This window comes from Helianthus annuus, chromosome 11 (assembly GCF_002127325.2).
Source record: "Helianthus annuus cultivar XRQ/B chromosome 11, HanXRQr2.0-SUNRISE, whole genome shotgun sequence".
NCBI classification, from domain to species: Eukaryota; Viridiplantae; Streptophyta; class Magnoliopsida; order Asterales; family Asteraceae; genus Helianthus; species Helianthus annuus.
In genome coordinates this window covers 188004188-188030967 of record NC_035443.2, presented here as the reverse complement: position 1 = coordinate 188030967, position 26780 = coordinate 188004188, and the positions used below count along the sequence as shown (strand labels likewise).

At 35.7% G+C, this 26780-nt stretch overlaps 3 protein-coding genes across 3 annotated transcripts; all 3 read right to left on the bottom strand.

Moving 5' to 3' along the window:
- Positions 1 to 1695: 1695 nt before the first annotated feature.
- On the bottom strand, positions 1696 to 8951 carry LOC118484238. Its single transcript, XM_035980238.1, has 7 exons — positions 8274 to 8951; positions 7659 to 7753; positions 6856 to 7585; positions 5370 to 6302; positions 4684 to 4737; positions 2207 to 2438; positions 1696 to 2114 (listed from the first exon to the last, which is right to left on the bottom strand). The coding sequence occupies exons 1-7, from the start codon at positions 8949 to 8951 to the stop codon at positions 1696 to 1698; spliced, it is 3141 nt and encodes a 1046-aa protein (XP_035836131.1).
- On the bottom strand, positions 8279 to 25573 carry LOC118484360 (calmodulin-binding receptor-like cytoplasmic kinase 2). Its single transcript, XM_035980394.1, has 4 exons — positions 24641 to 25573; positions 16917 to 17919; positions 15732 to 15803; positions 8279 to 9262 (listed from the first exon to the last, which is right to left on the bottom strand). Exons 2-4 carry the CDS (start codon positions 17433 to 17435, stop codon positions 9029 to 9031), a joined length of 825 nt encoding a protein of 274 aa, XP_035836287.1. The 5' UTR covers positions 17436 to 17919; positions 24641 to 25573; the 3' UTR covers positions 8279 to 9028.
- On the bottom strand, positions 24431 to 25597 carry LOC118484237 (receptor-like protein kinase FERONIA). Its single transcript, XM_035980237.1, has 2 exons — positions 24641 to 25597; positions 24431 to 24553 (listed from the first exon to the last, which is right to left on the bottom strand). The coding sequence occupies exons 1-2, from the start codon at positions 25595 to 25597 to the stop codon at positions 24431 to 24433; spliced, it is 1080 nt and encodes a 359-aa protein (XP_035836130.1).
- Between the last annotated feature and the right edge of the window lie 1183 nt (positions 25598 to 26780).

Below are 26780 nucleotides of genomic sequence, written 5' to 3'. Positions count from 1 at the left end.
GATGTCTGAATTTTCAATGGTCCTACACCATATGGATAATTATTTAAAGCAGATTTGCAAATTGTATAGAGAGCCCATAAATAAATCGGCATGGTGGCTAAGATTAAGCCCATAAATAACTCTTTCTTCAAAGTTAGACTTATTAAAGCTTCAAGTTTGTCCATTTTTGGGAAAGTATATGGTGTACATCCTAAGAAAAAACTCTTGTTGAAAGGGTTATTTCTTCAAAGTTGGGGCAGTATAGGTGAAATAAACATTTATTTTTACAAAAGATTCTAGCTTATTAAGGTTGCCCAATTTGTTACAAGGCCAGACAACCCACTAAACAAATACATATAACTCAAATGTAGAAAGACCTGTTAGGCTCACCAAAAAACCTTGCGTTTATTCTTACATTGGTTGAAAACTCAAGGACACATACAATAAGCCGATAAGGTCAACATTGTCACCAGTCATAACTATTGTAAGTTTCAAATTCACAAGAATACTTGCGATTATTCGTACATTGGGTAACTAAATGAAAGTTCATTATCAAAATAATAATCAAGCTGTAAATAAAGAACTAGAGAAGCATCAATGTGACATTCACTTATACAAACAAATTAAGTTATATGCAAAAACGTCCAACTCAATCCACCCAGCCTGTTTAAACTTAACCTATATGAAACATGACTTGTTTCAACGCGAACCGTTATCCAGCCGACCTCACCTAAAACAACAACAAAAAGCACCTGCAATTTACCCTCCTTTTCATATTTGTGCATTTGTTTCCGACATATTTAGCCAAGAAGGTGTAGTAGCCTTCCTAGGAGTCTGACGTTCCTGTACCCACATATCACCGGCTTAAGACTCCACTTGATAAATCAAAATTAAAAATTCAAAACACAGCAAACTTACAACATTCAGGTTCAGCTGGGTCATCGGCTTGGTCATGTAACATATGTTCCTTGTTATGAATTACAAAAATTTCAGATTTGCTAATCATGTTCATACTGTTCAGTTCATTGGAAAGCTCAACTACTTGTGTCTCGATTATGGAAGCATGAGTCTTCTCCTCCACATAATCAGATTTAACCTCTGTATTCAGCTGGGACAATGTGAAAGCCAAATGGATATTAAAATTGTGATTAGACAATAGCTGCCCCCGGGGGATACTACATCAGGGGATTAATAACTTCATCAATAGTTAAGGAAAAAGAGTAAGTTTGATTAAAAAAAGAAGCTTTGATAACTTCATCAACAGTTAAGAAGGGGCTTAGGACTGGAACACTAGAAGTTAAAAATTGAAGTGTTTTTTCAATATAAATGTAATGATTTGAGTACAAATACTATGGTACATATGAAAATTGGTTTGTGCTTTATTAATTAGTCTACTATTAACAAGCATTTTGCATGTGTATAAAAAAGATTAATTTTTTGGAACTTTGACTTACTTGAAGTGATAATGCTTTCTCAAGTTCCTTGACAACGACTTTCAATGTCGGACGTTGGTCTTGGGTTTCTGCCACACACTGGTATGCAATTTTCATAAATGTGTGCAAAGAATCTTTGTTGGGTCTTCTATTTCGAACATAATTGTTTTCATTGATTTCTTCTTTTAATATAGGATCTATCATGTCCTCTAGTGTTTCTCTGCAAAAGTTTCGTCTTGCTACAGGGCCGAGCCCTTTGTCAATCTCCTTCTTGTAAATTGGGTCATAGGCTCTCCTCCCATAGAATCTCAAACAATACAACTCCAAAACTATAAACATCTGATTCTCTTTTTAACTTATTGGTCTTCTCATACTCTGGATCTATGTAGCTAGGTCTGCCAAGCCAGTTTATATAGAGAGCTTCGTCTTCTTGATTTGGAGGCAGGAATACGGACCACCAAAAGGCAAAAATCTTTGCTCCCCAAGTCTCATCCAACCCAATGCTGTAGCTACATATATCACGGTGTATTATCGTCTTTTGGTCTTCCATCTCAGAGTGAAGGTACTCCAATGCGTGTGCGATATCAATGCAGATTTTCAAACGCTTTTCCCATGTCAAAATGCGCATATCATTGACGTTTCCCAAATAACCATCAAGGTATCCATTAGAAACATTCTCAGTGACAATAATCATCTCAGAATCTTCAACACAAAATCCAATTAAAGTGACTATGTTAGGATGCTTGACACTCGTAAGCATCTCAATTTCTGTATAAAGCTCTTTTTCTCCATACCACTCATTTCCAGAGGTGTACCGTTTTTAACCACAATGTTGTGTGCCTTGGGATGTTCTCCTATGTTCTTCCCCTTTTCGGATGAAGGATTTTCTTTACCAAAAGAGTGGAGTTCTGCTCTGTACAAAGTATAATCATCATCCGAAGATGCAATTGTGTATGCCTCTGAAAAATTATTTGTTGCTGATTTAATATCATTGAGATGAATCTTGAAGTGCCCCAACGTGTTTTCCTGCAAATATGTGACAAAGGGAAAAACAGAGTTACAAAACTGACATAAATTAAGGAGTGAATTTCAAGGATTGTCCTTTATCTTTATACCAATTTTCAGGCGCTATCCTTTATGTTTAAAATTGACAAGTTTTATCCTTTATGTTTTCATATCATACACATTTTGTCCCTTAGGCCTAACCTAGTTAGTTTTTTCGGTTAAATTTGGTCATATGCTTTGCACATGAGGGCATTTTTGTCAAATTCAAAGGTAAGTTCAACGGCATATTTACAGCTCAAAGCTTCTGCAATCTTTGAATTGACAGAAATGCCTCATTTGCAAAGCACATGACCAAATTTAACTGAAAAAACTAACTGGGTTAGGCCTAATGGACAAAACGTGTATGATATGAAAACAAAAAGGACAAACTCGTCAATTTTAAACGTAAAGGACAGCGCCTGAAAATGAGTAAATGATAAAGGCAATCTTTGAAATTCACTCTAAATTGAGAGAAAAAAAGTGTTGTTAAAACTTTTAGAAAAAACTACAGGCTACATTGAATCTATACAATTAGCCACTACTGCAATTATACAAGGCAAATGGGTTCTGCTCTGCTCTGTATAAAGTATAGTAACCCAACTCCACCTCAGTGCCATCTGATTAAACTGTAGGAGACTGGAGCCTTCTGATAGACATATACGAATTCATATATGTTGTTTGGAACATCAATAGAAGTGAATATGTTGCCAAACCTGCTTCCTTTTTACCCTATATTTCGTGTGCCCTTATTTTCCATCTAAGACATAACAGTTGGGCCTTGGCACATTGCACAAAGTTTATGCTTACCCAGTTTGTAGATAAGACCCAAACAAAATCTTGAATTAGTTAAATACATACATAATATATTATTTATAGTTAGATACATTAGATGATAATCTAAAGGGAATCCAAATCTTGTGTTTTATACATTAAATGTTAATAATCTAAAAAGAATCCAAATCCTGTGTTTTTAGTAAGATTTAATTAAATTAAAATTTCCATTGCATATAAAAGCCATCATAATAAATTTGGACGACCCTACATACACCACTGAATACTCGCACAAACTTCTAACAAATTTATATTTTTTAGTAATTTCAAATTTGTAACAGCTTAAACATATTATTTGCTATATTTCTTAAGATCATATATCATATTCTATGCTGATGGCAAAAAAATACCCCAGCCTGTAGAAGAATTAGAGACGGGTATACCCGATACCCGACGGGTATTGGGCCGGATATGGGTATGTAAAATTAATATTTCACGGGTATGGGGCGAGTATGAGATTAGATGATACCCAACCTAATTACCCGAAATTATATACCCGTTTACCCGATATATATATATATACCCGAAAACTTTAAAGTTTAATATTTATTTTCCTTTAACTTTTGTTAGTAATGTTTCATTTCTCTTGTAGTTTTATTAATTAAAAAATAAACTTTCATTTAAAATCTTGGTTTTAAAAAGCGCGCCCTAGGCGCGTCTAGGCGCAGGGCCTGGGGCTTTTTTGTTTCTCGCCTTGTGTAATTACAGGAAGCGACCAAAAGGCGCATTTTTTGATTTTTTTTGTGGGCTTTTTGGCCTGAGGCGCACGCCTCATGTAACTTAGGCGTTTTACTGCATAAAAATGTTGTACCTTGGGTTTTTTGACTTGTACATGTAATTAAAATGGTATAAAAGCCTTACTTATAGCTATATTTTGGTTAAAGGAAGCTAAAAACCTATGGGATATGTATGGGATATATAAAAAAAATTATATAAACATCTTGCTCCTCGGGTACGAAAAGCCCACCGCTTTTGCGCTTTGCGCTTCTCGCCTCAATTGTAAACCCCTTCGCTTTTGTGCGCCTCTCGCTTTTTAAAACCAAGTTTGAAATATATATTTTGATGACATTATTCGTATTTATATGCTATGAAATACAAAATTATTTTTTGAGATTAATATTGTAATATATCTACATTTTCAAATATATCAAATCTTATGATGGTAATGATGATATGTATGTTATTTAACATAATTTAATAAGTTAAACAAATTTTTAAAACATAAAACCATAAAGGAAAGTAAAAGTATATACACATGAAATCCAAAGGGGTATACCGGATACCCGTGGGTATGCACCATACCCGACTGGTAAATACCCGCCAAATACCCAATGGGTAACGGATCGGGTATAAGACAAGATTTTACAACCTGGTATGGGTATAGGATTGGTCATACCTGGCCCATTGCCAACCCTATCCAAAACACATAATCTTTATTTGACGTTATCACCTAATACCATACATGTCCAAACACACAATTTCATACCAACGCGTCAACCCAACCACTCCATCTAATTCACTATGAATGGCAAAGGGTTGGTTTTGGTGATCTCAATTTGATACCCGATTATAAATTGTGTCTAATATTTGGTATCAGACATGTATACATTACCCGTGGGCTAAAGGGTATACCCGCACATATTTTGTATACCTCATATATACGGTCATGTGGTAAAAATTACCCCTGGGACACCCATTAACCATAATCCAATCATAAACTCACCAAAAATGGATCGTTACTCAAACAAACTTCTGACAAAAATTATATTTCTTTAGTAATTTTAAGTTTGTAACAACTTAAAGATATTATTTACTATACTTCTTAAATTCATATATCATATTCTATGCGGTTAATTGGACGGTATCACCTAATACCATACATGTCTAAACCCACAAAAAATAAAACTATGCTACCCATCCTAGATGTTTCGGTTTTTTCTTTCAATTTGGATTCTTTTACCATCCTATTTTGACTTACTTTCAAGTAGAATAGAAAATAAAGATACTGAAACAAAAGAAAATTACCATCCAAGAATAATGAATACCAAAAAAATAGATAATAAAATAGAAAACGGGTCTTACAATATTTTCATGACGCAACTGAAGTTCCAATGCTTTCTCAAGTTTAGCCACAATATGGTGCATATCTGGGCGGTGTGCTCGATCATCATTTAAGCAAGAATATGCTACCTTTGAGTATATGAGGAGTGATTTCGGAGACAATATTTGATTTAATAGAGGAGGATGGATTATATCATGCAATGTTCCCTTTTCATAATGATGCTTGGCCAACTGAGCTAGAAACCTATCAACCTCATTATGAATTAACGCTTTCCTCTCACACAATATTTCGAATAAAACAACACCGAATGAGTAGATGTCCGACTTGTGGGTCACACCTCCCGTCTTTTCAATTGCTGGGTCCACACACCCAAATGTGCCAGTGTGTTCACAAGGGCACACCTGATCCTTATCGTTTACTGATTGTTTGATGGAAAATTCAAAACCGGATAACTTGGTTTCCCAATTACCGTCCAACAAAATAGTGTTGCTATTGATGTTACAATGTAGAATAGCATAATCACGTCCCTTGTCATAATGTAAGTAACTCAACGCACGAGCCACACCTAGACATATCCTCAATATTTGCTTCCATGTGAGGTTCAGGCTGTTTAAATACTGCCCTAGACTTCCATTGGCCTCATACATGGTTACAATGATCTTTTCATCTATCTCATCACAAAACCCAATAACAGAGACCAGATTTTTATGCTTGAGATCAGAAAGCGCTGAAATTTCTGCCAAGAACTCGAGGTCTCCATCCACATGCTTACAATCAAATCTCCGTGCAATGATCTCCATCAACCTCCCAGACCACAAGAGTCGTCCTTTATATGCAATACCAACTCCACCATGTTCGATGATGTTATCATGATGAAAGTTGTTGGTGGCCTTCGCCACAGCTTCAAGTGGGATTTGTAAGTGAGCAAACTGGTTCATTGTTGATGCCATGTTCTGTTTATCAAGCAGAAGGGAGTGTTAAAACAACAGGTTACAAATGAAAGAGAAGGTAAGATCTAATAAGATATATGAGCAACCACACATACATAAATATATCAGATCTAGCAACCTCAGTCCCTGACTTTCTATTCCACTTAATTAAATAAGCTTAAAAATTGAATAAATATACATGATTTAAAGGTAGCCACGACTAATAGTACACACAATATATTAAACTCTTAAGTTTAATACACACGTAAATAAGCAATAGCATACTTTTTTATCCGCTTATCAATAATTTTTTAGATATTCAAATATAACAAAAAAATTACAAAATTCAAGTAATTTACCCTAAAGATATTAATAATAAAAACGTAAAAAATACACTAAAACATTTGGAATAAATACAGTTTCTAATACACACACATGTGTGTGTGTTTGTTCTTGTCGTTAAAAGATTAATCTATAAAAATACCATTAATAACCTTTTGATGAACACAAGTTAAAGTCATAATTTGTATTAGTGCAGTTAATGGAACTTTGCTTTCATAAAACTGGGATAACTTACTTGAAATACCAATGCTTTCTTAAGTTGCATCAAAACTTTTTTTGTTGTCGGCCGTTTTTCTCTCTCAAGATGTAGGCATTGGTAGGCAACCTCTTGAAATGTAATTAGTGATTTAGGCACGATATGTTCCCTTATTTGTTTGAACACCACCTCACCATGCTTTCCTTCTTTAAAACTTTTTTCAATGAAATCTGGTAGATAGTGGCCCTCACGTTTTTGGATTTCAAACGTTGATCTCCCGCACAAAATCTCAAATAAAACAACACCAAACGAGTAAATATCGGATTCTATGGTTAGGAATCCCGATTGTCTATAAAGTGGGTCCACGTATCCTTTTGTGCCACACGCATGATCGATAATATAGTCTGTTTCCTGATTTATTGAACATATTAGCGAAAGCCCAAAATCAGCCAGTTTTGCTTTCCAATCATTGTTTAACAGGATGTTCTCAGTTTTGATGTCCCTATGTATCACCTTTGCTTGTTTTCCTACTCCTCCGTGTAGGAAATCCAACGCTCTTGCAACATCAATGCATATATTAAGTCGTTTCACCCATGTAAGAGAAGTATGATTCAAATACCTATCAAGACTTCCCTTGGACAAATACTCATAGATAAGGACTTTTTCATCAGTTTCATCACAGTAGCCTACAAGACCAATGACATTCTCATGTTTATAATCCAAAAGAATTTGGAGCTCACTAAAGAATTGTTGTTCTCCTTGACCAAACCTTGTATCCAATCGCTTTGCAACAATGGTTTTAAATCCATCTCCATCTTGAAGGTTTCCTTTATAGACTTTACCGAATCCCCCCACCGATGAAATTGTCATCATGAAAGTTTTGTGTCACCCGTTTTATGTCTTCAAGTGACATTTTGGGGTTATCCTTGTTGTTGTTCTGTCAAACATGATACAACAATTCAAATAAATATATTGATAACTAAATAAAGTGGTAATAGAAAACTAAATTGGTATTATCTTTTTCTAAATATTATGAAAAACTATAAATGATAAGTAAATTGATAATTGAGTCGTATCATTGATCACAAACACTAAACAACATGATTTTAATATGATGATAAATGTCCTTTATGAATTAAATATGCACCGTACTGTGTTTTCTAAAAGTTTTGGATTGAACTTTTATTTATTATTATACTTACGTATAAGCAATTCTAGCAAAGTCCTAACTTGATAGTCTAAAAGGTAGGATTGATAAATTCCTACAATGTCTAAAAAGTAAACCTGATAGGTTGATGCAAGACATTATAAAGTGGAAAAGATTTTTAACAATGAATTTCATATAATTTGAACCCAACCTCATAAAGCATTCTAATTTTTTGTTTTCTATATAACAGGGAACCATAACACAGATTACTTCTAGGCGTTGATAAACTGAATTTAGAACAGTAACTTACTTGAAAGAATAATGCTTTTTCAAGTTCCTTGACTACGACTTTCATTGTTGGGCGTTGGTCTTGAGTTTCTGCCACACACTGGTGTGCAATTGTAATAAACGTGTGCAAAGAATCCTTGTTGGGTCCTCTATTTAGAACAAATTTGATTTCACCAATTCCTTCCTTTAATATAGGATCTATCATCTCTTCTAGTGTTCCTATGCTGAAGCTTCGTCTTGCCACAAAAGCCAGCCCTTTGTCACTCTCCTTCTTGTAAATTGGGTCATAGGCTAATCTCCCACATAGAATTTCAAACAAGACTACTCCGAAACCATAAACATCTGATTCTCTTTTCAACTTACCAGTCTTCTCATACTGTGGATCTCTGTAGCTTGGTCTGTCAATACGAATTTTGGGATAGAGAGCTTCGTTATCTTGATTTGGAGGCAGGAATACAGACCACGAAAAATTAATAATCTTTGCCCCAAAATTCTCGTCCAACCCAATGTTGTAACTGCATATATCACGGTTTATTATCATCTTCTGGTCTTCCATCTCATAGTGAATGTACCTTAATGCGTGTGCAACCTCAATGCATATTTTCAAACGGTTTTCCCAATTCAAAAGACGCTTGTCTTTGATGTTTCCCAAATTCTCACCAAGAAATCCATTAGAAAAATTGTCAATGACAAGGATCATCTCAGACTCTTCAAAACAAAATCCAAGCAGATTGACTATGTTGGGATGCTTAACTCCACCGGAAAGAATTTCTATTTCTATGAGAAACTCTGTTTCTCCATAGAACTCATTTCCAGAAGGGGGTAGCGTTTGATAACTACAGTGTTGTGTCTCTTGGATGATGGATTCTCTTTATCATAATGCTCGAGTTCTGCTCTGTAGAAAGTATAGCCATCTTCGAAATTTGAAATTCTGTATTTCTTTGAGAAATAATGGGTTGCTGATTGAATATGAGTGAGAGGAATCTTCAAGTGTTCCAAGTTCTTCCCCACCTGCAAATTAAATATTTGACAAGGGTGTTACAGCTTAGATAGAAAAACGAGAAGGGAACTGAAAGAAATTGAATAGTTAATATCTCTTCAGATGAAATTAATATCCATCTAATTCCACCCTCTTCGCATGACAGTGAAATTGAATAGTTAATATCTCTTGAGTGAAAGTTTCACATTCGGTTGCCTTACAATGGTCCAGCCCACCACGTTTTTACAAGCCCACAAATCATTTATAGTTTAGCTCAATAAGTAAATAAGGCCCAGATAGATACATTGAGTGATAAAATGAAACCAATATAAATTTTATGGGTTAAGCTTTGTCAAATTTATTGTACGTTGCCTATAATAAGCCTAAGAATAGTTTTGCTAAAATTATATATTGCTGTTAATAATATATGTTGCCTTAGTGTTATTGAAGTGAAATAAGTTGTTAGACCAACTAATTAAGTTAATTGTTGGGAAGAAAGAGGATTATATATGTTAATCTTTATGTAATTTGAATAAAATTAAATAGTAAACTGTAAAATGGAAGTTGAAGAAGTATCTATTGTAACACTTGAAATTATACAACTTATATAACTTAATTCATAAATCAAATGAAAAATTAAATGTTATAAATAATTAGATGATAACGCATAGCAACAAGCATTTTGTAAGACAACTTAACTCAATAAGAATAAGAGAACTTACATGTTAGTTTAATATACCTTTTTTTTTATTTCAAGGTAGACTATGGGAGTTTAAAGAGAGATACATAGGATATGTGTTATGGGGCTCCATTGGGGCACCAATGGTGTCACATTAGGTACAAGAGGGTCACGTGGGCATGCTTAGTGGGGATAGCAGGCGTGGGGCAGGGGCTTGGTGTGGATGGCGGGCAGGGGGCTCTTTGATGATACCCAATACCACATATCACATAAGGTCCCAACAATCCGGAACCTTTGTGGTGTGAGACTTATTTGACCCCCCCCCCCCCTCTTCCCCCTTTCGCCTAAAGGTCTAAGAGTTGAATTTTCCATTAGTTACGTCATTTTTTTTAACTCGAAGGCATTAAAGCTTGAAACTTTCAAATAATTTCATATACGAGGTGATTTTTTTGGGATCAGCAAATAGTATTTGTTAACTATTTAAATCATGTATGCGAACTCTAAACTATTTAACTATTTATTCTTTTCTGTTACTTTAGGTGTCAGCAAATACTATCAAGTACCGAAACCGAACAGGTGCTGGTTAATGTACCATACTGAACAATTTTTGGTGCCAATGACCTACTTTTTGCGTTTTTGAGGATTGGTGCTTTCAGTTCGGTACTGGTACTTTTGGTTGATTTCCTTCGAACACCGTTCCATACCGAAAACTTTCTGTTTTTACGATTTTCAGGATCGGTACTTTCGGTATTGGTATATTTGGAACCGAGCTCATCCCTTTGTCAGGTAACTTTATGGTAGACCGTATATAAACTTCTATGATTTCATGGATATCCTTAATAAATTAGGTTATATTTTATTTCTATTAAACATATTTAGAGTGAATTGCAAATTTTGTTCTTTATCTATATACATAATTTCAGGCGGTATCCTTTGTCTATATAATTGACGAGTTTTGTACTTATTGTTTCAAAATCTTGCACAGTGTGTCATTTACCCCTAACCTAGTTAATTTTTTTCTGTTATGTTAATTTTGATCATGTAATTTGCACATAAACACAATTTTATCATTTCACCTTTTGAAGGACAAATTATATGAATAACTTAAAAACCTATCCATTTTATTAAGAAACACCTCTCTCTATCTCTCTCTCTCTCAACTCTCTTTCTCTCTCTCTCATGAACCATATCCATCTCTGCAAATCCATCTACCAAAAGCTTAATCGATGGCACTATTACTCTGTGAAAATAATACTAAGGCTTTTTGTTTTTTATCTTACAAATTGGGGTTCAAACATTATACATGTCAAACTCATTGTCAATATTTTCTGTTTTAGCAACATAAATATGTGAAGTCCTTATATTGTTTGCCCTAGATGATATATACTTACAAAATCTCTATCAGTTACAATAGATTTTAACCAAATCCCACCCTAGGATTCAAACCCCCGTCCTACACCATCGCGATTTAGATCTGCGACCAACCTCACCTCTAATCCACCACCTGCCCACACCAACATGATTTAGATCTACGGCCAATCCCAAAATTAACCGCATATCTGACTTTGGAAGAGGCGGTAATGGATGGTTGTGTATGCATATATGTATATATAAGAGGCAGTAATGGTGATCTGGAAATTTGGGAATTAGGGTTCTAGGTGGTGACGGGTGGGGGTGGTGTGGATGATGGTGGCGATGGTGGTTGGTGTTGAGGGCAGTGGTGGCTAATGATGGAGTAGGATGGGGGTTGAGTAAGAAGAAAGGTGAGAGAGAAAGGTAGGTGTATACTATGTGTGTATACATATATGTATAATATTAAATTTATTTTTAAATTCAATTTTGTTTTAATATTTAGATTTTTTATATTAATGGATAATAAGACTAATATACCCTTGTGTTACCTGATTTAAGAGAAAAAAAATACCTTGTTAGCGGTGAAGGACATACCATGTAATATTTATATTATGATAAGTATAAAATTCGTCAATTTTAAAGATAAAGAACACCGCCTAAAATTAGGTATATAGATAAAGGACAAAATTTGATATATTTATAACCAAGTTGTGAGTTAAACCAGATAAGTTGAATTGATATAATAGAACAATGAAAGGAAAAAATGAGGGTCTTACTAGAATTTTATTAATCAAAGTTCCAATTCTTTCTCGGTTTAGTAATAACTTGGGTCATATTAGCAGGGGCGGCCCTCAGAATTCATGTACCATGTTCAAGCTCGAAAAAACGCGTCCTTAGTCCTTAACGGAATTGGGTATTTGGAGGTCTAAACCTAATGAAAATGGGCTAATAATTTATCTAAACCTTAAAAATAGTTTTGTAAGTGGGCCTATGTTGGTGTTTGTATGGGTATACCCTATTAATTTTTTTTTACATATACATATCAATTTTTTTTTAAAATAACGTGTCCTTGGAAATATCGGGCCCAACCGGTGGTCCTCCCCACCCACCCTTAGGGCCGGCCATGGTACTAGGACGTTGTATTTGCTCCTCCTTTAAGCAATTATATGGAAAAAAATTGTTATAAAAACTATAAATGTATATCTATATCTATCTATAATATAGAAAAGTAAATAAAATTGAGGACACATGGAGCGTCATGTGATGATCTTCATAGAGTTTTTCCGCCTACTACTAAATAAGCTAGTAAAATGTGTTTTAATCATATCTATCTATACTTTCTATAAAAGGAGAAATCCAAGTGACATAGAAAGCTGATGTGTCAGCAGGAGAGGGTGTCCAACAAGGCTTTTCTTATCTCATTATTATTACATCATAAAGCCTAATATATAAAGAGTTTAAAATTCAAAGGTGGCCCACATTCAGATTCCAAAGGTCTGTTGAGGGGAAACGCCTGCCCATTCAAATAACTTTTGTTTAAACATCTGCCCTCAACTTTTATAATCAAACATCAGTTCTCAATAAACATCTGTTGAGATTTAAAATTCTGGCTCCACATTCAAAATTCAAATTCAAACCATATATTCTAATCCTATAAATAAGGGTTAATAATTTGGCTCTACATTCAAATCTCTCCCGCTCACATCTGTGATCGTATCTCTCCCTCTCAAATCCATCTTTCTCGTGATTATGTTTATATGTGATCGTATCATTTAGCCCTAACTCAGTTAATTTTTGTGGTTAAATCTGACCAAATGGACCTCACATCAGGGTATTTTTTGTGATTAAATCTGACCAAATAGACCTCACATGAAAGTAAAATAATCAAAATCTTCATGTGGGGTCCATTTGATCAGATTTTAACCACAAAAATCAACTGAGTTAGGGCTAAAGGACATAACTTGCAAGGGTTTGCAAAAAATCGAGTACGTTTTCTGTAATTATTGAAGACAAAGGACACAGTTTGTAATAAGTGACATACATAAAGGATGATTTTTGTAATTTACTTTATTTATTTAGCAAAGATGTTTTCTTTACAAATCCTAAGAAAAACATATAAAAACATTGTTTGTTTGACTTAAGTTGAACGACCTTATCTCTTTATTGAGTAAACTGCCATTTTGGTCCCTGTGGTTTAGGCACTTTTGCCATTTTAGTTCAAATCTCAAACTTTTTAAATCTGGGTCCCCGTGGTTTGCATTTTGTTACCATTTTGGTCCAAAAACGAAATCAGGTCAGATTTTCAAAACAGAACCTGCTATTTTGTCTTTATGCTCAGGGGTATTTTAGTCATTCTGGCTTTATTATAGAGTAATATTGATTAAAAATAATTAAACCCAAAAATCTGCCTCTCTCTCTAACACCCCTCTGCATTCTCTTTCTCTATCTCTAACACCCTCTACCTCTCTCTCTTCTCTCTCTCTCTCTATCTCTTCTCTGAACTACCACCACCACACCACCACCCCCACCACCGCATCATCCCCACCACCACCATCCCATTGCCGCCAACACCACCATCCCACTCCCATCATCTTTCTCTTCTCTCTCTCCTCTCTCTCGAACACCACCGCCACCGAACTCCACCACCGCCGTCGTCCCTGCTGTAAAGGCTCCGACTACAACCTTCGTCCTTGAGTTTCAGATATGAGTTCGTGCCGATGGATCTGAAAGAATTTTCAAGATCTGAATCGACTTGGGTTGATTTTTGACGAGTTTTGGTGTAATCGGATTGATTACGGTTCATTTTCGATGCTCTGTAAACAAGTGTGGTAGTGAAGTTGCGAGTTATCCATTGTTATTTGTTTGCTTGAAGAGTATCAGTTGCAGAACTGATGTAATAGACATTGCAGCATTCTTGTTTGACTGGGCATTAAGAAGAAGAAAAGTGGACATGAATCTGGGTTGATGTTGTTGTTAATCGGCTTATTGTTGTCCATCGGTTTAATTTGATGGACTTGTGCAGACTTGGGATAAAGAAAGAGTGGAAGAGATGAGAGAGTAAAAGGGTTTGGGTCTGGGAGAGAGAGAGAGAGAGAGAGAGAGGAGAGGGACAGATGACATTATGTTTAATCATAATTTTTTTTTTTGAACGGCAAATTTGGATCACTGACGGACCACTGGAGTATAATTGTGCCACCAGCAGAACCACCCGATCATATCCATCTCCATTAGGCAATAATGCCTATACACCAATTCAGGAGGAAACCCAATAAATCTGGGAAAACCCCCTTTGTGGGAATCGAACCCATGACCTAATGGTCATAAGCCTTATCCCACCCCAAGATAACACTAGGCTATAATGCCATGGGTATGTGTAATCATAAATAGAAAAAGGTTTAATAAATATTTAGTTATAATAATTCTAAAATGACCAAAACACCCTGAGGGTAAGGACAAAACAGGGGGTTTTAATTTGGGGATTCTGGTCAAATTTCACTTTTGGACCAAAATGGCAACAAAATGCAAACCACAGGCACCCAGATTTAAAAAGTTTGAAATTTGAATTAAAATGACAAAAATACCCAAACCACAGGGACCAAAATGGCAGTTTATTCCTCTTTATTTGCATATATATCTTAAAACAAGTTGTTGGCACTGTTCTACTAAGGGAAAGCCACGTTATAAACTACCTCTCAAGAATTTGCTGGCACTGTTCTAATAAGGGAAAGCCACGTTATAAACTACCTCTCAAGAATTTAAGAGACACCCATCCTAATCCACATATTCACTGCCTTTCTGAAAATTGTTATCAGGCTAATTAAATAAAGTCACATAAATTGTTTTTTTTTTAAAGTCAACCATTAAATAAACAATAGTATTTGGCAAAATAGTGATAGCAATAGTTACAATCACTTTCAAATCATCTTTTCCGCCTTTCCGGTGTGACGACTTGTCAGGGATATAACTTTATTTTTTTTTTATTTAAATAAGGGTTAGTGGGGTTGATTAGAAGAAATATTTTGAACTTTTAAAGTATTAGAGTTAAATGTCATTTTCCTCTTTCTGTTTGTGTCATTCTAACAGTTTAGTCCAAAGGTTTAAAACGTTGTTATTTTAGTTTAAATAATTTTAAACGTTATCATTTTAGTCCACTGGGTTAACTCAATCACAGGGTCTCTCTTGTTTACTTGATACTTATTTTCTCGACTATTTATTTTATTTTTAAGGTTTATTAATAACTATTTAATATTTCATTAACTCAACCCTCTATAATACACGAGTTTCTAACCCAGTTTATAATAATTGAGTATCTCTATTGTTTTTTATCTCGTAAATGATAAACGTGATTGTTCCAAATTTATCATTTCAAATTTTATCTAATGTATTTCAATTTATAGATTTCATCTTTTATAAACATTTCACTAACAAAAAAAAAATGAAGTAAAAAAAGGAAGTTCTTAGTGTCTTACAGGAATTTCATGCCTTGCTTTCTCAAGTTTGTCGACAACTTGATCCTTACCCAATTGTTGTACTTGCTCCTCCTTTAAGACATCATATCAGAGAATAAACATTTCACTAACAAAAAATGAAGTAAAAAAATAGGAAGGTCTTAGTGTTTTACAGGAATTTCATGCGTTGCTTTCTCAAGTTTGTCGACAACATGATCCTTACCCAATTGTTGTACTTGCTTCTCCTTTAAGACATCATATCAGAGAAAAATAAGTTACTGCTCAAAACTGAAAATTTGAAATAATAACTACAAATTGGTGATGAAAAACTATGTACTAATTAAGTAAGTAACAAACTATAAAACAACGAAGAAATTGATAATATATAATAGATCATAAGATGTTGACAAATTAGTAGAAACAATAAGCATAAAAGCAATTAATTTAACAGTAAATTACCCGTCAAATTTGGTAGAAAAATAATGAGTACGGACAAGGATATTAAGAGATGATAGAAACAATATCATATGCCTTGTCTGATTAAAATGATATGCATATAGATTCTATCAGAGAAATTGGACGTTTCATTTGTAGCTTGTATACACGAAAACGATTGGTGGCGAGAATTCGTCCAGGATATGGGTGTAAAATGAAGATTAGTAGTTTTTTTTCTGGAAAAAGGTATATAATGTCATGGAATATGAACACATTTTTCAATCCAAATGAAATTGCGAGCAAGTAACAAAAACCCACTATTTTTAAACCTAAGGGGGCAGGCACACAATTGACCAAGGGCTTGGGATTCATCCATTGAAATCCCATAAGCTTCAAAGGATGTCCCATCCGAATCCCGTAAGCTTCTAGAAAGGGGCCAATCACGCCGGCCAGTTTTCATTTGTTTTCATTCTTCAAATGAAAACGGTGGAGACTTGGTTTCATGAAAAGTAGATTTTTTTTTTGTTTAAAAAAATATACATATACCATAATATTATTGTATATTTCGGCTTTTGAGCTTTGAAAGGTTTTGTGTTTAGATGGAAGGGTTTTTCTTTCAATTGTGTCTTCATATGGATATTTTAAAGTCCTTTCTATATAATAATCTAGCCAATTTTTTTTGGCAATCTATATGGGTAATATGTATTCCTTATGTGTTAAGATAATATGCACCCAATGATTATATACACACAAACAACAAACCTAACTTACCTGAAAGACCAATGCTTTCTCAAGTTTATTGAGAACAACTTTCATTGTTGGGCGTTGGTCTTGAGTCTCTGACACACACTGATTTGCAACTTTTAGAAATATGTGCAAAGAATCCTTGTTTGCTCCTCTATTTGGAATACAACTCTTTTTATCGGTGTCTTCCTTTAGTGTAGGATCTATCATGCCTTCTATTGTTCCATTACGGAAGTTTTTTCTAGCCACATGAACGAGCCCTTTGTCACTCTCCTTAAGGTAAATTTGGTCACGAGCCTGCCTTCCACATATAATCTCAAGCAAAACTACACCAAAGCTATACACGTCCGACTCTCTTTTTAGCTTCCCAGTATTCGCATATTCTGGATCCACGTGGTACTCTGACTCAAAATATGTTCTTTTATACAGAGTTTCATCTTTTTTATCGGGGGCCAAGATTACTGCCCATTCAAAATCCTCAATCTTTGTCCGCCAGTTCTCGTCCAACCCAAGTTTGAAGCTAGCTATATTGCCATGTATTATCATTTTTTTTGTCTTCCATCCCAGAGTGTATGTAGTTCAATGCATGAGCAGCATCAATGCATATTTTTAAACGTGTTTCCCAAGTCAAGGTACACACGTTTCCTAAATAATCTTGAAGGAATCCATTAGCAAATTTCTCCACGATAAGCATCATCTCAAAACCTTCAACACAAAATCCTATTAGAGTGACTATGTTGGGATGCTTAACGGTAATAAGCACTTCAAGTTCTGTAAAAAATAATTCTTCTTCGTCCTCGTCATCTCGAGGAAAGAAGCGTTTTATAAGTACAGTGTTGTGTATCTTGGGTTGTGTAGTTTTACCCTTCTCTTCTACAAAGGAAGGAATTCCTTTATCAAAATGGTTGAGTTCTACTGTGTACCTAGCATTGTAATCATCGCTATCAGAATTTTTGTATGTGTCTGAAAAGCTATTGGTGGCTAACTTTATGTCATCGAGCTGAATCTTCAAGTGTTCCAAGTTCTTTAACTGCAAACATGTAAGAAAGGAAAAAGAGAGTTACAAATTATGAAACTATATATACTTGTTAGAAATATGAGAATGAATTTTTGTGGTTAATAGTTTTTTTTATCTCTTTAGAAAATATAGAGGAACTTAAATTTCTTTTTAGAAACTAAATAAAATTAACATAAATAAAAATCTTACAAAAAAAAAAATGTCAGGCATAAAAAGTTGTTGCAAGTGGGTTACACCCGCCCGGCTGCCCAGATCCAAGTCTGTTTAGCGATGGGAGTATGCTATGAAGGATCAACCAAACCAATAGTTACATAAGTAGATTATGCGGTTCTTGAGGTTGTACAAAGAGTTTTATGTTGTATTAATGAAAATATTACGAGGCTGAGGTAGATAAACTGGTAATGAATATTATTATTATAAACTACAAGTAGATTATGCAGTTCTTGAGGTCGTACAAAGAGTTTTATGTTGAAGTAGGCTGAGTTTCGTTAACTGGTGAAGATTATTACTATAAACTACAAATATTATGGAACACTTGAAGTTTGATTACAGGTAAAAAGTGGCTTATTTTTTATATGTATTTGTGTTTGCTAAAAGTACATTGGGAAGCTATACATTGGGGAGGGGTGGATCTACGTGGGCAGGGGTTGCTCATGAATATAATATTAGAGAGATGAAGCAGAAAAATAGAATATTTTGAAGAAAAAAGAGATCTCCAGCCGACGTTATAGTTTCAGATAGGGGTGTTCTTCGGGTTATTTTTTCGGGTTTCCGGTTTTTTGGGTCGGGTTGTTCGTGTTTTTGGCTAGGGAAAAGTGACACGATAACCGACCCATTTAAAGTTTGGGTTGTTGGGTATCGGTTATTCAAGTTCGGGTTACGTCGGGTTGGGTTGTTCGGTTTTCAGGTTTAAATGTCAAATGAAAAAAAAAATAATGTTTTTTTTCACAAAATATCATCAAATATATCATATATATCATGTTGTTAAATAAAAATCATCACAATTTAAACATTATTTAACAATATGGTATGTTAATATTCAAAAACTTAATGTTCGGGTTTTTCAGATCGGGTTGTTCGGGTTTTGTTGGGAAAAGTGATCCAACAACCGACTCATTTAAGGTTCAGCTAGGTCGGATTTGGGTTATCCGGGATCAGGTTTTTGGTTATTCTCTAATTCGAGTTTAGTGGCTTTGATTCGAGTCGGTCTCTTTGCAGACATACAAAGAAGAAGACTCTTCCTTATCTAAAATGAAAAGATAATTATTATTTGGATTATTTTTCTCTCTTGGATGTTGGAAGTGCCTGAAACCCACCTGAGTTGACCAACCTATCACTCTTTTCTAATTTATTTATATTATTATTACTTTGATTCTATTATTATATTACTATGTGTTAATCGTTGTCTATTACTTCTGTGGTTCATTAATCAAAATCAAAATTGTATTTATTATTTAATATTTAATTTATTCGATAGTCTACTAGTAAATAATCAATTTATTATCAAATATTATATATTATTTAATAAATTTATTATCTGTTAGTTTGTTATTTTTCTGAGTTAAATGCTTGGTTGGTCCCTGTGGTTTGCAAAAATTTCATACTTGGTCCTAGTGGTTTACTAATTACACACGTGGTCCCAAAAGTTGTCAAAAATGAACTCGGTTGGTCCTCTGACCTAACCTCTGTTAAATTTCTCAGTTAACTATGTGTGAAATGACTATATTACCCCATCCCCACCCTTCTTCTTACCCACTCCACCCTTTAACAGCCATCCACCACTACCACCTCCCCAAACCCCCACCACCACCGTGCATTACCATCACCAACACCATCTCCCCAAATCACCATCATCATCTCCATCAAACCTCCATCTCCCCAAACCACCAGCCATCACCACCATCTCCCCAAACCACCACCCCAACCGTGCATCACCATCATCACCCCTCAATCATCATCATCAAACCACAAACGACCACCACTGCCCAAAATGCAATTTCTGATTATGACAAAATGATTAAATCTATCCAAATGAGTTTTGTAATTAGGATATCATTCATCTCTTCTCATGTGTGTACACTACAGTATCAATTTGTCCTATTTTTAAATAGACAATTCTGAGTTTTGCTACAATTAAACCCAAAGGGCACATTATTGATCTTCTAAAGCATAAAACAAAATGGGTATTGATTATCAAAAATTCTAAGGTTTTCTATACTTCTAAGTTGAGTTGCTTTATCCTACCCAAACGACCCTCACAAACATTCACAGACGTCCACCACTAGAAGTCCGAAACAGTTTCGGCAAGCTCCATAAACTCCGGCAACTTCAACTTCTTGTCAACTCCGATCCACAAGCTTCGCAACCTTAAACAATCCACCACTGAACACCTACCAACACCTTCATTGTAGAGTGAGAGAGAAAGATGAGATTGAAAAAGAGAAACAGTGAGAAAAAGTGAGAGGTCTGAATGCACAAGGTTTGATGTGGTGGTTTTTAAGAGAGAGAAAATTAGAGAGAGGGAGAAGATCAGGGTTGGTTACATCTTTTTATTTTATTTTTTATTGATTTTAATTGTCAAGGGGTAAAATGGACATTCTATATGAACTTAACTGAAAATTTTAACAAGGTTAGCTACTAAGGACCATCCATGTTACGAAAATGTAAACCTCGGGCCACTCGTGTAACATTTTTCAAACCATCGGGACCAACTATGTAATTATTGAACCACTGGGACCAAGTCTGCAATATTTGCAAACCATAAGGACCAACCAGGCATTTAACTCTTTTTCTTATTTGGATCTTACTAAGGCTATGGGTATGGGGTGCGGGTTGGAGCGTGGGTTGGGTACAAACGCCCACGTCACCACCTCAGGTGGGCTTGGGTTTCGGCGTGGCCCCTTGGACGGGGGTTTCAGCCCGGGCGTTGGGTGGGGCTACAAACACGACATGGCGGAACCTCGTTAGCCAAGACTACTAGCCGTGTGGGCTAGCCGTTGGATTTTTTATATATTTAAAAAAATATAATGATGTGGCTTGGCCACGCCACTCCAGCCACGCCCACCATACCCCTATGAAATTGGGTTTCGGTATTGGGTGCCCCATAATCCACGTGGACGTACTAAACCCACCATACCCCATAATCCACGCCCACCATACCCCATGGTCTAATTATATAGTTTTTTGAGTAAATTACAAGTTTTGTACTTAATGTTCTAAAAATCTTGCAGGTTATGTCCTTTAAGCCTAACTCAGTTAGATTTTTTAGTTAAGTTTGCTCATGTGCAAGCACATGAGGACATACTTTTCATTTCTCTTTCTCTCTAATCTGAACTCACCACCACAACCAAATCTCTCTCTACCCACCACCACCACCACCACCCCAAACCTTGACCGTCGCCACCCACCCCACCCACCTCAGCCTTCACCGCATCCACCCCCACCTACTGACCACCCTAACCCTACTACACCAACCATCACCACCGTACCCGCCATCACCATCACCACCACCACCCCTTCCTGACTGCTTCCCCCTACAACCCGCCGTCCATCACGCTCCCCTGCATCCGCCGTCCATCACTGCCTCCCCTGCAACCACAACCTCTCCCGTCGCACCTAAAAGTCAAAAACAGATCTGGGACCCCAAGAACTGTTACTCATTATGTTAGAGTTTGTTTGTTCGATTGATTGTGTGCATAATGAATGATTTGAACTGAGTGTTTGTGTAATTTGTGCATAAATCTGAAGCGATTGAAGGTGTGTTTGCTTGTTCAGTTGATTTGTATATGTTGTGCGAAAACTGAAGCAATTGAACGAAGTTCATGCTCAATTACTCACCGTGTTTATTTGTTCAATGTGTTTGTGTGTTCAATTGATGGTGTTAGACCTTGGGTATGTGGGGCGGGGTTTGGGGCATGGGTTGACACGTGGAGTTCGAGCCCCCCTCCCCCTCCTGCTCTGGTGAGTAACGTGTCCGTGGGGTATGGCGGGGCGTGGCTAGCCCGCGTGGGTTGACCAGGTTTATTAAAGTAAAAAAAAACCTAAAATTAAAAAACACGCAATATTTAAAAAAAATTATTATTAAAGTTTCCTAAAAATTAAAAAATTCTACAAATTAAAAAAAAAAGAGTAAACTGCCAGTTTGGTCCCTGTGGTTTAGTCACTTTTGCCACTTTAGTTCAAAACTTAAACTTTTTGCATTTGGGTCCCTGTAGTTTCAGTTTTATATCCATTTTAGTCCAAAAATGAAACATGTCATATTTATCTTATAAAATCCTGCAATTTTGTCATTTTCTCGGGGGAAATCAGGTCATATTTGTCTTATAAATATAGTATTTATTTATAAAAAAAATGATCATTTTGCACCTGCGGAAAATGACAAAATAGCAGGATTTTATAAGACAAATATGACCTGATTTCATTTTGGACCAAATGGCAATAAAACTGAAACCACAGGGACCCAGATGCAAAAAGTTTGAGTTTTGGACTAAAGTGGCAAAAGCGACCAACCACAGGGACCAAAATGGTAGTTTACTCTAAGAAAAAGACTATAGCGTTAGGTAGATTTGAAAAGGGCGAGCTTCTCAAACGGCTTCCGCTCCTTGCCTCGGAACTCGATGTTGGCCACCGTCACCCGGTCTTCGTGACTTATATCACCGCCAGGGACGCTGTCGTTGTAGGCTTTAAAATGATCGAGCTTCGGTCGTAGCTCGCGCCACTTGTGTTGGCACGTGTTTAAAATGTGGCGGTCGTTCCCCACGTTGTGTCGGTAGCTAGCGAAAGCTTTCGGCCAGTAACGACTCTCACCGGGTTGGCGGCCCTTTATCGCGTCACCGACGCTCGTGACAAGTGCTAGCTCAACCTCGTGTGTCCAAGAGACCATCGATCAAGTGTGTGTGGGTAGCGGGTTCAGGTAGGTGAGTGACTTGGGTTGGTAGCGATGTGGACAGGCGGTGGGGTTGAGGGTTTTATAGCGATGTGGACAGGCGGTGGAGTTGGGTGAACCGTTTGGCTTGGCCAAACGGTTATATTTTAAAAATTTAAACATAGCCCGTTATGCCCTCGCCAACAAGCCAATAAAAGTCGGCCACATAGGACCGCTAGGCATGCCCAACGCCCGGGCTAAATCCCCCAAAGGGTCACGCTGAAACCCAAAACCACCCAGGGTGGTGACTTGGGTGTTTTCACCCAACCCCAACCCCGCCCCATACCCCATAGTCTTAATGGTGGTTTTATATAGAGAGGGAGGAGGATGTTTGCGTTTTAGAAAGAGAGAAAGGATAATGTGTGTGGAAAGAGTTTTTTATATTCCTAGAAAAAAGATTTATTTATTATAAGATGTGAAAAGACAATATTACCCTCATATGGGGTCCATATGGCCAAACTTAACTAAAAAATCTAACTGAGTTAGGCCTAAAGGACATAACGTGCAAGATTTTGTAACATTAAGTACAAAATCTGTCAACTTTTGTGCTAAGAAAACGTCTGCAATTTGGTGTAAACATAAAAGACAAACTTGTAATATACTTTAACTTTTTTTCATAACTCATCTATTTCTCATAAAAACCTTTTATCATAAGGGCATCTAATTTTAAAATTTGAAATACGAGATGATACTTTTGCCGTATAAAAATGTTTTGTAGTCGAGATATTTAGTATTTAAAACCTAAAACACTTCAATAAATATACTAAATTTATAGTTCGTGAACTATTAATACATATTAGAAGATACAAAAACTTAGTTAGGACCCGACGCGAACTGAGCCAAAAATTTTTATGTTCACTTGTATGAAATTGAAGCATCTAAAAACAGTGACTTCTACATATAAAATTTGGATCCGCCACTAAATGTACCGTAAAAAAATTGCTTGGTGTTTTATGAATCTATATATATACCATATAATAAAGTAAACCTATAAGTGACACATTTCGTATTACTATGCATCATCAGAATTGTTTTCCCGCCCTTTTCTTTCTCTAATTTAGTTAACATTCTTTAGGTTTAAATATAATTTATATAAGATTAAAAAATTATTGAATATTTAAAAATAGTGATTATGTATATATTATTATCCAACCTTTATGTTCGAACGTAGACCAAATCAAATTTAAACGACAAATCAAAATGTAATATATATTTGACCTTGTTTTCAAATAAAATTTACGTTGAAACTTACATAAAAGTAAGCATGAAAACGTATTATATTTGACCTGACTCTTCAAATAAAATTTATATCAAAGGGTAGACCAACTCGTATTTATACCATTCGAATCAAGACGTATATTTGACCTGACTCTGAACAAAATTGACATTGAACGTACATAAAAAGTGAGCACGAAAACATATTATATTTGATCTGACTCGTTTCTAAACATTTTTTTTTATTCAAAATGCAGAACAACACCAATTTATAACAGCACGCAATAAGTAAACAAGAAATTAATTTTTTTAAGTTAACAAATACAATATGGAAACAGTTTTTAATTAATTAACAATTGTTATATAGTAGTATTAAAATAAAATTTAATTATAGCTTTCTTTTGTAACGGTAACTAACAACGAGTTATAGAATATGATTAGCAATACTAATTTGTTTAAAATCATTATTATATGGTAATCGTAGTTTTTTTCTCTTAAACTGTTGTTCTATAAGCAGTCAAGTTAAAAAAACACAATGGGAAATAAAGTTAAAAGACCTAAAGAAAAAAACAAAATACAAAAAAAAAGACTTACAAAATTTTCAGGTCGCGGCTTAAAGTTTAATGCTTTCTCAAATGCTTTTTGAAGTTCATCAGCAATACTGAGCATGTGTGGGCGATGTGCTCGATCTTCCTTTAAGCAAGAATATGCCGTTTTTGAGTATTTTCTGAGTGAACTTAGAGATATTTGATTTTTGGACATTTGATTCTTTAGATGTGGATGGATTATATCTGGAATCGTTTCGTTTTCATAATGATACTTGGCCAATCCAGCTAGAAACTTATTTTCCCCCGTCTTAATATATGCTCTCCTCCCACACAATATTTCAAATAATACCACACCAAATGCGTAGACGTCCGACTTGTGGGTCACCCCTTTTGTCTTTTCAATTTCTGGGTCCATATACCCTATTGTGCCAATAGGTTCAGAAAGGATAACCCGGTCCATTCGGTTAAGCGATTGTTTGATGGAAACTTTAAAACCGGATAACTTGGGTTCCCAGTTCTCGTCTAATAAAATTGTCGAGCTATTGATGTTAAGATGTATAACACCATAGTCGCGTCCCTCATCATAATGGAGGTAACTCAAAGCACGAGCCACGCCTACACATATCTTCAATCTTTGTGTCCATGTGAGGTTCGGGTTGCTTAGATGCTCCTTGAGACTTCCATTTTTGGCCTCATACGTGGTCACAATGATCTTCTCATGTTGTTCATCACAAAATCCGACAATAGAGACTATATTTGGATGCTTGAGATCTGAAAGCATTGAAACTTCCGTCCAGAACTCGACGACTCCTCCACCGTGCTTACGGTCTAACCTCAGCGCAGATATCTTGATCAACTCTCCGGACCGCTGGAGTTGTCCTTTGTATACATGTCCCAATCCACCGCGTCCGATGATGTTATCATTAGCAAAGTTGTGGGTGGCCTTTACTACGTCTTCAAGTGGGATTAGTAAGTGAGCAAACTTGGGAATTGTTGTTGTCATGATTCTGTTTATAAAGTAAAAAAAAAGAGTGAAATTTCAGTGAATGGGTTACAACTTACAAATGAATGAGAGAATGTAACTTATACATATGAGCAACCACACTATATATGAAAAGTTTTGAAGCAATTTGTTTTAGAAAAAAAAAATCTGTTAAAAATGATGCCCTTTACTTTTAGAATTCAAAAGTATATATAGTAACCGGGTTAGTAATCCCTGGTTCAAGTCTAGTTGATTTACCAAAACCACCTCAGCAACAAACATATTGTCAAAAAGGGTCGAACCTGGTGATGAGTAGAACGGATATGAAAAGGATCAGCAGCGGACGAGATCTGAATAGTAGCAGCGAGCGGTGGCGAAGAGAAGGAGATAATATATAGTAGCAACAGCCGGGTCTGTAGGTGCAGCGGCAAGCAAAGTGATCGAGTGGCAGCCGGATGTAAAAGGTTAATTAGAAAGTAGCTAGTAAGATTAATTATTGGTACAAACAATTTCCCGCCAAATTTCAAATACATAGATCACCTCGGGGAATATAAAGAAGAAGCAAGTCAGGACATGGATTAATGTGAAACGTTGAACAAGTCACGTGATCCTTGTCTTACTTGCCTTGAAATTACAAAATGTTTCAGCTGCAACTACAAGATATCCTATGAAAAAGTTACAACTCCGATGCAAATACTTTCCAGGAAAAAATTACAACATGTTATAAAATAATCATACACGCTGTGTATGGTTCACACCTATTTTTTTTTTTTTTTTATAATCAGATAGTATTCGGATATGCTCAACTGAGATTGGAGGAGATATGAAGATTCAGGGTTGAAGACGATAGGTCTTAAGTTTAAGTTGAATCCGATCTCAACTAGGGGTTACACAGTGAGCCTTTGTGCTGCGGGTTTTTGCCTAGAACTATAGATAGTGAGCATGCTTGCGCTCAGGGCTAGCCCTGAGGTATTCAGATGCTCTGTTCGAGCTCAAAAAATGTGTCTCTTAAAGAATTCAGGTGGCTTGTCCGAGCTCGAAAAAATGTGTCTCTTAGGCCTTGATGAAATCAACGCCTAAATAATAGACAAAGTTTCTAACAAATTAACGCCTAAATAATCGGCAAACAACGCCAAATAACACCCACATAATCAACACTTAACGCCGAATAATACCTAACTAAATAACTAATCAACAATCGACA

Excerpts from the sequence above, each read along its gene's own strand:
- LOC118484360 (XM_035980394.1), bottom strand. The coding sequence starts at position 17,435 with ATGATAATACATGGCAATATAGCTAGCTTCAAACTTGGGTTGGACGAG. Across the intron at positions 15,804-16,916 it reads AGAAAGCATTGGTCTTTCAG|GAGGAGCAAGTACAACAATT; the intron begins GTAAGTTAGGTT and ends GATGTCTTAAAG. Across the intron at positions 9,263-15,731 it reads AAGCAAGGCATGAAATTCCT|GTGGGGAAGAACTTGGAACA; the intron begins GTAAGACACTAA and ends TTTAATTTGCAG.
- LOC118484237 (XM_035980237.1), bottom strand. The coding sequence starts at position 25,597 with ATGACAACAACAATTCCCAAGTTTGCTCACTTACTAATCCCACTTGAA. Across the intron at positions 24,554-24,640 it reads AGCCGCGACCTGAAAATTTT|AACAACAGTTTAAGAGAAAA; the intron begins GTAAGTCTTTTT and ends GACTGCTTATAG.
- LOC118484238 (XM_035980238.1), bottom strand. The coding sequence starts at position 8,951 with ATGATCCTTGTCATTGACAATTTTTCTAATGGATTTCTTGGTGAGAAT. Across the intron at positions 7,586-7,658 it reads TTCATCGGTGGGGGGATTCG|GTTTGGTCAAGGAGAACAAC; the intron begins GTAAAGTCTATA and ends ATTGGATACAAG. Across the intron at positions 2,439-4,683 it reads TAGGGTTGGCAATGGGCCAG|GAAAACACGTTGGGGCACTT; the intron begins GTATGACCAATC and ends ACATATTTGCAG.